Here is a 14283-nt window from a genome sequence, read left to right on the forward strand (position 1 = left end):
CTAGTCACATCCTGTGGGGTATATGTTCAGATCCTGTGGGGTCCCTAGGAAGTGCTCATTGTTATCTGTGTAACCTGTGTTGCTTCCCACAGCCGACCCTACCTCGGAAAGCAAGGAAGATCAGTGGATGGGGGTCACAGTCCAGAGCCAAGGTCCAGGGGGCAAAGTGGTGGTAAGTGTAGAAAAATGAGCTCATCCACAGTGTTGGATGCCTGTTGTGTGCCAGCACTGGGTGAACAGCAGTGAAGAAAACAACAGCATGCCTCCCTGGTGGGGTAAACATTCTGGCGAACTTCCTGCTTTTATAGCAGCAACTGATGTCAAAAGAAACCATTAAGAAAGCAATATTGTTCCTGTGAACCTTGTTACATGATAAAGTAGTAGATTTAAAGAACCTACTGATAAAATTTTATTGAATATCCCTAAAATTCTGGGTGGTCTTAAAAAGGCAAAACAAAACTAGACATCATTTGTTTTAAGTACTTTTAAATTTTGAATAAAGAAAAGGGGATTTGTTAGGTGGTTTGTGTTTGATGGTTTTGCAAGTGCTTCCAAGTTGAAGTATGCTGATCTTTTTGTCACGTTTTCAAAATCTGGTTGCTGTAACAAAATTTATATAGAAATTTGAGAAAAATGAGAATTTTAGTGAAAGCAGAATTTTTGTGCTTGGGTACATTATGGGAAATGGACTTAGATGTTACGAAGTTATCTTCAGACACTCAGCTTGTGTGTCTTGTGGAAGGTGGGCTATAAATAACCCTTGTAGAAATCATAGAGATTATTTCATTTCTTCTGGCAGGGTAATTCTTTCTCCCTTTAAAAAAAGATAGCCAGTAATCTCAGAGCTCAGAGTAAACGTTAGGACTTATTACAAGGAAAACAGTGTGGGTAGAAAGAAAATGTCCTTGTTTTAGCTGTATTTGCTTAATTCCTATGAAAGTAGGACCATGATTTTTATCCTTCAGACCATAATTATTTTCACAGTGATGTGGAGGTTTCACAGCCAATTAAGAAAATGAGGGCCGGGGATGTAGCTCAGTGGTTCCGGTGCCTGCCTTGAAAGTGCAATGTCTCTAGTTCAATCCCCGATACCAAAAAAAAAAAAAAAAGGAAAATGAAGTAAGAGGGTATTTCCCTTTGTTTATATGACAGGTAAATATACAGATAAATTGCCTGTGAATACAGATTGGCACTCAGTGTTTGGATCAGAGCCTCCCTCTCTGAGAAGATGACAGAAGTCTTAGTTCCCGTTGCTCCTTAATGGACTCTTTACAGCCATGTGGGGAAGAGTCACTGGTTTGGGAATCGGATCCCAGGATGAGGATATGTTTAATCATCCGTCCTATTTAGAATTAACCTCTTTACTCTTGATAGTTTTATCTGTAACTTTTTTTTTTTGGTACCGGGGATCGAACTCGGGTGCTTGCGCTTGTGCTGCAGGTGGCGAAACCACTGAGCTAAATCCCCAGACCCTATCTATAACTTTTTAAAAACAAGGGTTCTAGAAATGAAAAGGCTATTTTATTCTGTTTGCAGATATGTGCTCATCGATATGAAAAAAGGCAGCATGTGAATACAAAGCAAGAATCCCGAGACATCTTTGGCAGGTGTTATGTACTGAGTCAGAATCTTAGGATTGAAGACGACATGGATGGAGGAGACTGGAGTTTTTGTGACGGGCGATTAAGAGGCCATGAAAAATTTGGTTCTTGCCAGCAAGGTGTAGCAGCTACTTTTACTAAAGACTTCCATTACATTGTGTTTGGAGCTCCGGGTACTTACAACTGGAAAGGTATGACATTTGTATTTACAGATATTTGAATGTCTTTAAAATTTCCATAATGTGTACTATGATTTAGTACGTTTTAAGTTAAAATGTGTTATCAGGCATTTGTATAGTATAACAGTGGATAAGTTAAAATCTCTAATAGGATAAAGAATAAATAATACAAATGTGTTAGTATTGATTTTTCTTTCTACTAGTACTTTATATTACTATAAGTGGTTATCTTTTCAATAGTAATATAACAGGTCATTTTTATGTTTAATATTTGTCTGTTTTGTGGAGCTAAAAATATTTGTATTAAGTTTGTGATCTCAGAACTGAGGATTAAGTAGTGTGTACAAGTGGACATGTGTTACATTGCACATTGTCTTAGAAGACTTATGTTTGACTAAAAATGCAATAAAGCATGACTGGCAGATTGGGAAATTCTGAGGTGATCATTTCAGACAATTAGAGGAGAAGTTGTTGAATGATACTGTTTGATTATTGTGATGAGTAAAAGGAGACACTGGAGGGAGAGAGGTCAAGGACCCACATTTGCTGCCTAGGGGAACCTGGTCAGTCCCTGAAGTGAAGTTTAACTTCTCAGAAGGAATGAAGCAGAATCAGAAAACTTCTGTAAGACAAATAACCAAACTCTAATCCATAATAAAGAGAAATGCATATGATTTGAAAGTAAAAAAGTTGTTTTGGAGAAATTTATTAAAATAAATGATACATTTTCATGAGTCAGGGAAGGTTTTCCCTTTTCCATTGAAATTTTTCCAAATTTTCATGGCTGTTAGAAATTATTCTTGAGAACTTGCTGTCCTCTGTATGTCAGCCATTGTAACAATGTTGGGGAGTCATTTCCTTTGTTCCCTTCCTACCCACAAAGGAGTTTTTCATGTGACAGAGTTTGTCAAGTTACAGAGGCCTCTTGTTTCAGGAGACTGACCTACTGACTTACTTTGACATGTTAAATTTATAAGTAGTCTTATTTTAGCAAGAGTAGATGCCATATATAGTAAAATGAAACTAAACACCCAGCAGTTATGTGTATTTTAATTCATAGAGAATATGTCTTATCTGCTTTATAAAGTCTGACTTAAAATGTGGTCATCTTTAAAGTCATATTGTGATTTGTGCCCACTGTATGAAATCTTTTAATTATAAAGATATTTATAGTTGTAAGAATTTTTAAAAGAAAAAAATTTTAAAAGAAAATCAATCTAAAGAGAAAATCAGTATATTTCACTTTTATAATACAGAAAAGAAGCAAGTGGAATATAGTGGTGCATGGCTATGATCTAACACTAGGGAGACTGAGGCAGGAAGATTGCTATGAGTTCAAGGCCAGCCTGAATTCTACAAAGTGAGACCCTGTCTAAAAAAAAAAAAAAAAAACCAAAATTGACTCAGGATCACAGAGAACATAAAATATATATAATTTATATCAAGTTCATGTCATTAAAAAAATTAGTTTCCTGTGGATTTTGTTGTCTAAGCAAACATTTCATTTTCCATCTAGTTTCATGGTATTATATAGTTCATGAAGATACATGGGGCATTTTTAAATTACTGGAACAAATTTCTTTCACATAAAAATTTACATAAATATTTAACAACCTTAAAAGTCACCTCTTCCTTTCCCCTTTCTTTTTCTAATCTCTCCTCCCCATACTCCCTGATAATGTTTTTAGGAACCGTTTATTTTAGTTTGTTTCATCTTCATTTTTTTGTTGTTTTTGCCATTTCATTCCTCTAGGGATTGTTCGAGTAGAGCAAAAGAATAACACTTTTTTTGACATGAACATCTTTGAAGATGGGCCTTATGAAGTTGGTGGAGAGACTGACCATGATGAAAGTCTCGTTCCTGTTCCTGCTAACAGTTATTTAGGTAGGAACAAGTGTAGGTGGCGTGCCTGCCCTTTCCGACATGGGGAGATTCTCCCTGCAGAAGCCCGCAGGCCCCTGGGCTTGTAGGCTGACAATAGGCCAGGTGGAGCCAGGGGCCTTGGCTACAGTGATGGGGGTAACTTGCCTGCTTCCTGGGATCCTTCTCTTCTGGGCTTCCTCAAGGCAGGAAGAAACCCTTATCACCTAAAATCCTTCCTCCTCCCCCTTAGAAGTCTGTCTCCTGAGCTAATGGAGGCCTCTGTTACCTGAAGCAGGCCGTTCACACAACCATGAGAAAATGTCTGTTCACACTCCGCAGGGCTGCCTTCCTTCTCTGTCAGGTCTCTCTCTGAGACCCTCTTAAGAGGCACACTTGCGAAGTTCCTCTGAAGTTAAGCCCTCAGGCCCTTGCCCTGTGACTGCCATTCTCTGAGGGTTGGGCTGTGTCTGGATTGGGGCTCCCATGTCACAGGGCCTTGGCGGGTGGCACAGGGACTTCCCAGCCGAGGCTGGGCAAGACTGCTAAAGCAGCTCTGAGGACACCCGGATTGTGTCTAAGTGCCAAATCCTTAACTCCTGAGGCTTGTTTGCATTACTAATGGTGTCCTAAATTATTCTGTGCATTATGGTAATTACACAAAGGCTTTTAAAAGGTTTAATTCTGGTATGAGTTGACATAAAGAATAATTACTGTGCATTTCTTGGAAAAAAATTTTAAAAATCTTCTAAACCTAAATAGTAACCTATTTTTTTAGAAATGGTGAGGGAGGAAAAAGTACCCATATGCTAGCAATATTACTGAAACAATGGAAGGTAAGAAAAGGAAAAAAACCAAGTATAGATGTATAAATAATTCTAAACAATGTGTTAGTAAACACACTGTGTTGTTCTAATTGTTTACCTGAATGGTAGTGTTATTAAAAAACTTTTCAATTCATATACCCTCATCTCCCAAATAAAAACTTGATATGAAAGTATTTTAGAGGGAAGCAAAAATACTGTTTATTCAGCACCTCTTTGTGTGTTGTAAGTCAAGTACTATACTCAGTGCTTTACATATATACAATACTATAAAATAATTAATATTTGCCGGGATTTAGCTCAGTGGTTCCGCTGCCTGCCTTGCAAGTGCAAGGTCCGGAGTTCGATCCCCGGTAACAACAACAACAAAAATTATTATTTATTGCTCCCTCTTCCCTTTTTTAAACTAATAAGCAAAACTGTGACTCAAGAAGCTCAATTTAGCCTGGGATTTAGCTCAGTGGCACCGTGTCTCCCTCACGAGCGCAAGGTCCTGAGTTCAATCCCCAGTACCAAAAAAAAAAGAAGCAGCAGCTCAATTTTGTAGCCTAAAGTCACATCATTAATAATCCCCAAACCAGGGAAAGAAATACTTGTGAAAAAGAGAAGCCAGGAAGCACTGGGTGTGTGACCGCTGTGTTAGTGACCATGAAGGACAGCAAGGGGAGCTCAGGAGAGAGGGGTTCACAGTCTCAAGATTAAATGTGGGTTTTCCAGGTAAAACACCTTTTCAAAGGAGATATCAACAAACCAATATTTTATTTGAATTGATGTTCACCAACAATCTCTCTTTCCTCAAATGTGCTATTTATGGTTTTTTTCTTTTTCAGTGATGGAAAGTGTTTAATTTTAATTGTTCCAGACAAGAAACCAACACTTTGATGTTTAAGATAGATGCCTGTGGATTTCATAAACTTAGCTACTGTTAGAACATACAAAAACATAAAGCATTTTTTATTACATACCTTGGCCACTTTTAGAATGGGTTTTCTCAAAGGTGGATGTCCAGGAAAGAAATCAAGTTCACACTGCTACGTTTTGTTCATCTATGCTGTGTGTGAAGCTGTCATTTCAAAAGATCAGTGGGTTTGGGAAATAAAATGATCTGCCTGAGGTTTTGGAAGCTGGCAAGGAGAGCAACTTACCAGATACGGTGGTGGCTTCATCATCCAGCAAAACAGCGGCGGTCCTGTCTCTTACCAAGCATAATTATTTTTTCTTCAATCTCTTCCGTTCCATGCATGTGTACAGGCCTGCTGTTTTTGACCAGCATTTCCTATACAGATCCTGATCAGTTTGTTTATAAAACACGGCCTCCCAGGGAGCAGCCTGACACATCCCCTGATGTGATGATGAATAGCTACCTAGGTTTGTGACCTCTGAGATGACAAATTGTCTTGGTCATGGTCATTCAGAAAAACTTTTTTATCCATACAGAGCATAAATCTTTTATTTTCTATTTCATTTCAAGCCCAACACACACACAAAGCATGCTATGGTTGAGGCTCTGCTGCCAGATGGTTTTTGGAGCTGGATTCAATAATATCATCCTGTTCTAAACTTGTGGTTCATCGTATTTTCAACTCACTTCACAATTTGAGAACTGCAACAGTAGTAGTGAAGCTTTTCATAAATAAAAGCCAATAAAAAGGGCAAGCTTATATTATTCATTGCATCGGCTTCATCTTTCTATAGAAAGATTTGCTTAATTTGGAGAGTCTTGATATGGGCATTTATATTTGCCACCCAGCAAATCTCAGTATTTGTAATCTGACATCGTACCTAATGCTTTATAATTGGATATTCCAATATTTTTTGCCCTGTGAATAAGTGTGTAACTGATACCAGCCGTAATTCACACACCTGTTGTACTAGGTTCTCAGATACTGTGAATCATCACTCATGGTTTTGTTTGCATGCTGTGTCTGAGAACTAAAAGTTGATCCAAAATAATGAAATTCTATCTATAGTATATTGATGACATTAGCATTTATTCTTCACTGATTACCAAGAAATGAATGCATGTGGACTTTGTTCATGTAAAAATACTAGTCACTGGCTGGGGATTTAGCTCAGTGGTTCCGCCGCCTGCCTTGGAGGCCCAAGGTCCCAAGTTTGATCCCTGGTACCAAAAAAAAAAAGAATACTAGTCACTGTGTTACAACCCAACTTCATAACATGCATTCACTAATGTTGGAGTCAGGTTATATTCTCTGTGGGTATGACGTAACATTCCCATGGTAGTTCAGAATCTACCTTGCTCTCCTTTTATCACAGCTTTAAAATTAAAATAGGGTTCAAATTGATTCTTAACATGAATGAAGACTTCATAATTTGAGTTCTATAAGTGCTAAATAGCATAAATACTTTTCCTTAAAAGTCTTGATATCTATGGAAAGCATAATAGATCTTAGCTCTGTAAATCACAAAAGGAGAGCTGGAGGAATGGTTGGGAAGAGATCAGGGTGGGGAGCCAGAAGAGAGAGTAGTGATGGAATTACCAGTGCCATGTACTTGCTGAAATACAGGATGGATGTGAGAGGCTGTATTTGTTTTTCTAGGCTTTTCTTTGGACTCAGGCAAAGGGATTGTTTCTAAAGATGAGATCACTTTTGTGTCTGGTGCTCCAAGAGCCAATCACAGTGGTGCTGTGGTTTTGCTAAAAAGAGAACTGAAGTCTGCACATCTTCTCCCCGAGCACATATTTGATGGGGAAGGTCTTGCTTCTTCATTCGGCTATGACGTGGCTGTGGTGGATCTCAACAAGGATGGGTAAGAATGTTGTAGGTTATTTTACACAGCTAATCATTGCTGCTTTCACTGGCTGCTGTGGGTCTGTTCTTCCAGGCTAATTGATTCAAAGAATATATTTGCTGCCAGACTTTTATAGTTCCCATCCATCTTCATCTTTTGTATGGAAGCAGACATTCATTATCCTCCCCAGGGTGGAGAATTACATTTTTAATGTTCAGTTTTTACTCATGTCTTAGGATCGTGGGTCAATGAGAATTGAAATTTGGAAAAAGTTAACTCAGAAAATGACACCTACATCTTTTTTTCTGTGATTTCTTAAGGGGCTGTTGGAGCATCCAGTATGTCTTATTGAAAGTAGGGCCTGGTGACAGAGTCAATACATGGATGATTTTGTGACTTTTGGTGTCAGGTGGGAGTGGAGTAGTGGGATCTTTGCTGGAAGTCCTGTATTGTGGCTCTGACTTTGAGGAACTGGCTGAGTTTTTATCCCCAATATTTTTCTTAAGGCACTTATTACAGGCTACCCTGATTTTTTTCAAATATTTTAATAGATGAGATTTTGAGGTCCTTTCTTACCTCTGTGTATATCCTTAATGCCTGGGCTGGTGATATGCTCCCAAAGCTTGATGATATTTTAGCCAGTAGTTCATAGTTCTTCATTATGTTTTTAGGTGGCAAGATATAGTTATTGGAGCCCCACAGTATTTTGATAGAGATGGAGAAATTGGAGGGGCAGCGTATGTCTACATTAACCAGCAAGGCAGATGGAATAATGTCAAGCCAATTCGTCTTAATGGAACCAAAGACTCCATGTTTGGCATTGCTGTCAAAAATATTGGCGATATTAACCAAGATGGCTACCCAGGTAGATAACAGATTGTGAGATGGTTATGATTTATAGATTATTGGGTGGTTTAAATAATGAGTGCTCATAAGATCTAATTTGTATTGGAATGTTTTAAAAATAACACCTGTTAATATGATCTTGTCAACAGATATTGCAGTTGGAGCTCCCTATGATGATATGGGAAAGGTTTTTATCTATCACGGATCCGCAAATGGAATAAATACCAAACCAACACAGGTAACCAGACAACCTGGATTTCTATACGTAGAGCCTCACCTTTTTGCCTTGTAATGTAACATTTAGGTTTAAGTGAATTTCCATACTAATCTTGTTTTATTTATGAGCCTACAGTATGAATATTTTTTCATTAAGTTTATTGGTACATTTTAGGTATACAATATGCTGACATACATCATTGGGAGTTTGTACCTTTACATGATATCTCTTGGTTCTTATGTTTTCCCCGTTCCCCTACCCTCCCTTGAACCCTTGCACCCCTCCCTATTTACAAAAACTTTTACAATATGAATCCTGACAGCTTAAGAGATGGAAAGGTGATATACAGTACTTCCCTTAATAGCGTACTTAGTAGAGCTGAAACTGGGCAAACAATAGAAGAGTGTAGTTACATGGAGAATTCAAACACCAAACATTTAAAATTGCTTTGAAAATAAGAAGGTCCTTTTGGAGGACAGGTAGGGAAATTGGATTGATTTGAAATACCTTGATTGACTTACTACAGTAAACAGACATGAAAAGTTGACCTTTGTGTCCTTTGAGGTGCTATGTAAATCAGATGGCTTTTATGAGGTAAAATACATGAAGTGTTTGATATATTTGTAATTTAGAACTCTACTTACAAGTGAGCTCAAACTTGTGTGCCTTTCTCAATGCATAGATAAGCCACTCATGTTGGTGGCCCACTGTCTATTCTGATGCCCTGTTTATTTTAGGTTCTTGAGGGCACAACACCTTATTTCGGTTATTCAATTGCTGGGAATATGGACCTTGACAGAAATTCCTACCCTGATGTTGCTGTTGGTTCCCTCTCCGATTCAGTAACCATTTTCAGGTTTGTTATCCTTGACTTTAGTTAAGCATGTTCCATAATCAGTTATTCTAAAATTTTGACTTTTTGAATTGAAATTTGTAACGCCTGTACTTCAAAGGCAAAGGCTTGTGTGAATTTTGAAGATCTTTTTCTTTTGAGATGGTTATAATGTAACAAGAGTATTTTGTAAAATCCTCCTAGTTTTGAACTAATTGCTGAAATGACAGGTCAGAATGAATGAATGAAAAATTGTACTTCACAAATTTCCCCTTTTGGGGGAGGGCTTGGTACTGGGGATTAAAACAAGGGCTTTAGATATTCTAGGAAGTACTCTACCACTAAGCCTCATCTCCCCCCCCCCCCCCTTATCTTTAAAACTTTTCTTTTGGTGAAAAAACGAAATACATATAAAATTTGACAGTACAAAAAGCATAACGAGGGAAATCTCTTATTCACTGTTCATTCTTGAACTCCAAAATGTTGACTTACATTCTAGTCTTTTATTTTCTGTGATTGCACATGTATATTTAAACTGAGATTTAAATTAAGATCAGAACGTACATATTGTTTGTTAACCTGCTTTTGTCTATTGATGATGGATAGTGGACTTTGCCCATGCCATTGAGTATTTTTCTAAAATGAAGTTAACAGCTGTCTTGGAGGCCTCATGTGACTGGGTCCAGTTTTATTTAACCAGCTGCCACACTGTCATTGGTCATTTACATTGCTCCCCATCTGTATAATACAAAAAAGCTTTGGTAAACATCCTTACATCTATCCATGCTCTTGATAATTCCTTAGGATGCATTCCTCAAAGTGAGATTGCTATACGTACTTCATGACTTGATTCAGGTTCACCAAGATGACCTCCTGAGAGGCTCTGACAGTGTGGCCATCAGCTGCATTTGAGTCTCCTTTTCTCATTGCTTCCATCTTTATTGGAAATCACATTAAAAATTATTTTTCTTCAACTTTTATTTTAAAAGTAGCAGATTTTTGTTTTTGAAAAAGTTAGTATAGGATTATGCAGAGTACAAGTTCCTAAATATTTCTGTCTTCCACAAAACAACTTTAAAGTTTTTAGTATCTTTTTACTTTTAGGATCAGCAGAAGACCATATAGTAACTGCTTTCTTTGATCTGGCTTGTAAAACTTTAATGTTTTGGGGGAACTTCTTGTTCCCAAAACACAGAAACACATTCAGACACATAATATGAGTTAATATTAGTCCTTCATAGGCATGAAATTCATCCTCAGTTGTTAAAAATTTTGGTGTCTTCTGGTCTTTATTATAAATAGTGTGCTATAGGGACAGGGATTTAGCTCAGTGGCACTGTGCCTGCCTGGCAAGTGCAAGGTCCTGAGTTCATTTCCAGGTTACCCCCCCCACACACACAAATAGCATGTTATAATACATCATTTATATCTCTGTGTGATCATTTTTTTAAAGAAAAACTCCTTAAAATAAAATTCCTGGAATACAGGTTTAGCACACTTTTACATTAATACATATACTCAGATAAGTTATAAAAGTTTATGTTCATGGCAGCATCTGATGAGAGGGCTGGTTTTCTTACAGCCTTACCAATATTGAATATGATTAATGTTTACTAATACAATGCATGATCTCACCTTTTGATTTAAGTTGCATTTCTTTGGTTGCTAATAAAAATGAACTATTTGATTTATTTTTTAACTGTTCAACTTTAAAGTCATTTTTCTATCTTAACAAATACCTTTAGGGAAATGGGCAGTAATGTACAGTGAAACTCTAAGACAGAAATGCTGGGTTCTCTGTGAGATTGGTGTCTTTGTGGTCCTGTAGACTTTAGAAGAGTGCAAGGTATAGATGCAGCCTCCATAACTAAAATACAATCCCCCCAAATTCACCTGGGAATTAGTAACCAGCCTGAGGACCCCCTTGTTGAGTGGGGGTTGGGGTCTCTTTACATTGTCCAGGCTTGTCTTAAATTCCTGAGCTTAAGTGATCCTCCTGCCTCATCCTCCAGAGTAGCTGGGATTACACGCACAAGTCACCATGTTGGGGTCCCAGAAATGTTCTGAAGAGAATATTTTACTACAGTGAAAGAAAATTCATTTTCTGGGTAAACAGCAAGATCTTTGAAAGCCATTTCATGTGAAAGCAAAGAACCACAGGAGAAGCCAGTTACAGATGGCAAACACAGGAGGTGTGAAAACAAGTGGAGAAGAGAGTGTCTGAGCTATTAATGAGGTCAAAGGAAGAAACTAAACAAAAAATTAAGTTAACCAAATAAACGGACACGTGTATGTGATTTGGACAGGGAAGATCTCAGGAAAGCAAGGCTGTGTCATTCAAGGTTTGTGTTTTTGGTGATGATGGTCTCAAGCCTGGGGACCTTTGACCCACTGTGCTGGGGAGGGGTGTGGCTCTGTGCCCCCCTTCACACATTACAGAGGTCTTAAGTTTAGTTGTTCTCAACACTCCCTTTATGTGTGCGTTTCTCTTTGCTCACATAGGTATTAACCTTGAAGTAATTGAACATTTTTAAAAGGGAGAAGAGTGTATGACATTCACCTACTTCAGGCTTTCTATTACAAGCCAATGGGAAGTGCTAGAGTGAGGTGTAGCTGTCAACTAAAAGAAAACTACTTCTTATACCAAAATCTGGTTACCAAGTTTTTCCAATAGGTGACTGAACTTTGGATAATTAAATGTTTGCCCCAGTCTGTGTGTAATTGATACTCTAACTTTACTTTCCTGTTTTCATAAGTAGGTTGGTAATGAACTTTATAAACTTGTTCCTTCTTGTAGTTTGAAAGCAGATTTTAAAATCCTTTGGTAATGGAGTAACCAACCCGTTTATTTAACAAATGAGGAAAATGAGTCCTACGCATGGCTTGAGCATTTATTTAAGGCTGGGTCCTGAGAGAACAGTATAGTACCTGAATCTTTCCACCCTCAATATTGGGCATATCCTCCTTCAGCCATACTAGTACTTCAGGGTAGTTAATGAATGAACACCAATTACACATGAGCCAGTGAGGCCAGTAAGATTTGCTTCATGTGTAAAAAAAAGACACATTTTTATCGTTCATACAACTGTACCCTCAAAATTCTATCTATACTAACACGTACTAATAAATGCTAAAATAAAATTTAAAATTGTATATATATTGTTTGTTTAAAAAAGGAGGCCTCAGTCAGAAATACGGATTAAAATATTTTAGAATTTATCCCATAGTAATGCATTAATAGCATGATACATAAAACACTGCATCTGTGGCAACTGATTTTAATATATTTATGTGAACAAATATTGGGTCCTCCAGTGCACGGTCGCTGTGCGCAGCCTGGCGCTGGCAGAGGCGGCGTGCCCTGCCATCTCAGACCACCTCTGAAGGCAGGTCAGGTGGGCAGGTCTGCCATCGAGGCCGTGGCCCCGTGTCCCTGGGACCTCAGCCTGTGGAGGAGCGTCACCCACGCCCAGCAACATGGCGGGCGGGCAGTGAGGCCCGCTGTAGACGGCGCTCCTGGTCGCCTGGGTCGCAGCTTTGGCAGTTGCCGAGGGCCCTGAGCAGGTCCTGGTGCTGGCAGAGCCGAGCAGGGTACAGCCCACGACCACTTCCAACTGGACATTGGTGATGGAGGGCAAGTGGATGCTGAAATTTTATGCCCCGTGGTGTCCATCGTGCCAGCAGACTGATTCTGAATGGGAGACCTTTGCAAAGAACGGTGAAACTCTTCAGATCAGTGTGGGGAAGGTGGATGTCATTCAGGAACCAGGTTTGAGTGGCCGTTTCTTTCTCCCAGCCTTTTTTCATGCAGAAGATGGGATATTCTGCCATTACCGAGGCCCAGGAATCTTTGAAGATCTACAGAATTACATCTTAGATAAGAAATGGCAGTCAGTTGAGCCTCTGACTGGCTGGAAGTCCCCAGCTTCTCTAACGATGTCTGGAATGGCTGGTCTTTTTAGCATCTCTGGCAAGATTTGGCATCTTCACAATTATTTCACAGTGACCCTTGGAATTCCTGCTTGGCGTTCTTATGTCTTTTTCATCGTTGCCACTTTGGTTTTTGGCCTTTTCATGGGTCTGGTCTTGGTGGTAATATCAGAATGCTTCCTGTGTACTACTTCCAAGGAATTTATCTGTACATTCTGAGCAAAATCAGAGATCAGAGGAGGCTCAGGAAGCTGAACATTTACAGGATGCAGAAGAGGAAAAAGATGATTCCAATGAAGAAGAAAATAAGGACAGCCTTTTAGATGATGAAGAGGAGAAAGAAGACCTTGGTGATGAAGATGAAGCAGAGGAAGAAGAGGAGATGGACATTGTGGCTGGTGGTGTGGATGAGGACAGGAGTGATGCCAACAACCAGGGGCTTCTGTCAGAGGCCAGTGTGACCAAGGAGGAAGTCGAATCTGAGGAGACTAAAGGAGACACCACTGAGAAACCCTCCTTAGCTGACACAGAAATCTGCAGCCAAGCCAGTGTGCTTGGAGATCTCATACTGCAGCAAGGTGCAGACAGTTCCTCTTCTTCCTTTCCCTTGGAGGTATAATCTTTGAATGGGTAAGGACAGGCCTATTCAGTTCACAGGTTGTGCACTGCATAGCTGCACTCCCAGCCTTATCTTGTGAATACAATATCTGTCACCCAGAAATAATCACTGGAGTAAAAAGTAAACAAGGGTGGCTAGATTGACTTTTTACAGTCAAGAAAGGTTTGACTTTTTATGGCCAAAATTCCTTGTTGTTAGCTTTGATGTTGCTACATGATTTGAGTATATGTTAGTCTGCAAAACTGATCCTGTAAATCTTTGGGGTAGATGATTAAAAAATGGTATATAGGGCCGGGGATTTAGCTCAGTGGTGCTGCCTCCTGCCACACAAGCAGAACGTCCTGAGTTTGATCCCCGGTACCCCCCAAAAAGGCTCTAAACAATGCTATATAAAGGGAGACTTACATATGACTTTATTAGTAAGTCCTTCAGGTATGAAGCTGGTACAGTATATTGCTTTATAGGATGGGAAGCATTCAAGAGATAAAAAGGTTAAAAAGAAGGGTAAACCTGAGATTTCAGCATGTGGCCTTTGAAGTGAAGTGAGAGAAAGAAAGGTACTTGTGCTTTTGCTGGTGTGTATCAGTAGATGGTCTGTCTTTCATCTCTGTGTTACAGTG

General features: G+C 39.0%; 1 protein-coding gene and 1 pseudogene across 3 annotated transcripts in view; both read left to right on the forward strand.

The window, feature by feature from the left end:
* Nucleotides 1-14283, forward strand: part of Itga6 (integrin subunit alpha 6) — an 81932-nt gene that overhangs the window by 38860 nt on the left and 28789 nt on the right. For 2 of the 3 annotated variants that reach the window (XM_004857678.4, XM_013076962.3), the window contains exons 3-9: nt 93-172; nt 1537-1792; nt 3534-3665; nt 7027-7237; nt 7891-8084; nt 8215-8303; nt 9020-9138. In XM_004857678.4, coding sequence (XP_004857735.1) covers nt 93-172; nt 1537-1792; nt 3534-3665; nt 7027-7237; nt 7891-8084; nt 8215-8303; nt 9020-9138 — 1081 coding nt within the window. Of the gene's footprint in view, nt 1-92; nt 173-1536; nt 1793-3533; nt 3666-5716; nt 5834-7026; nt 7238-7890; nt 8085-8214; nt 8304-9019; nt 9139-14283 lie in introns of all 3 variants that reach the window. The other variant, XM_087200339.1, reaches the window with a different exon arrangement.
* On the forward strand, nt 12475-13806 carry LOC147829960 (thioredoxin-related transmembrane protein 4 pseudogene; annotated as a pseudogene).

The sequence above is a fragment of the Heterocephalus glaber genome, unplaced genomic scaffold (genome assembly GCF_053883595.1).
Source record: "Heterocephalus glaber isolate CG9 unplaced genomic scaffold, H.glaber_assembly_v1.0 deba00000347, whole genome shotgun sequence".
NCBI classification, from domain to species: domain Eukaryota; kingdom Metazoa; phylum Chordata; class Mammalia; order Rodentia; family Bathyergidae; genus Heterocephalus; species Heterocephalus glaber.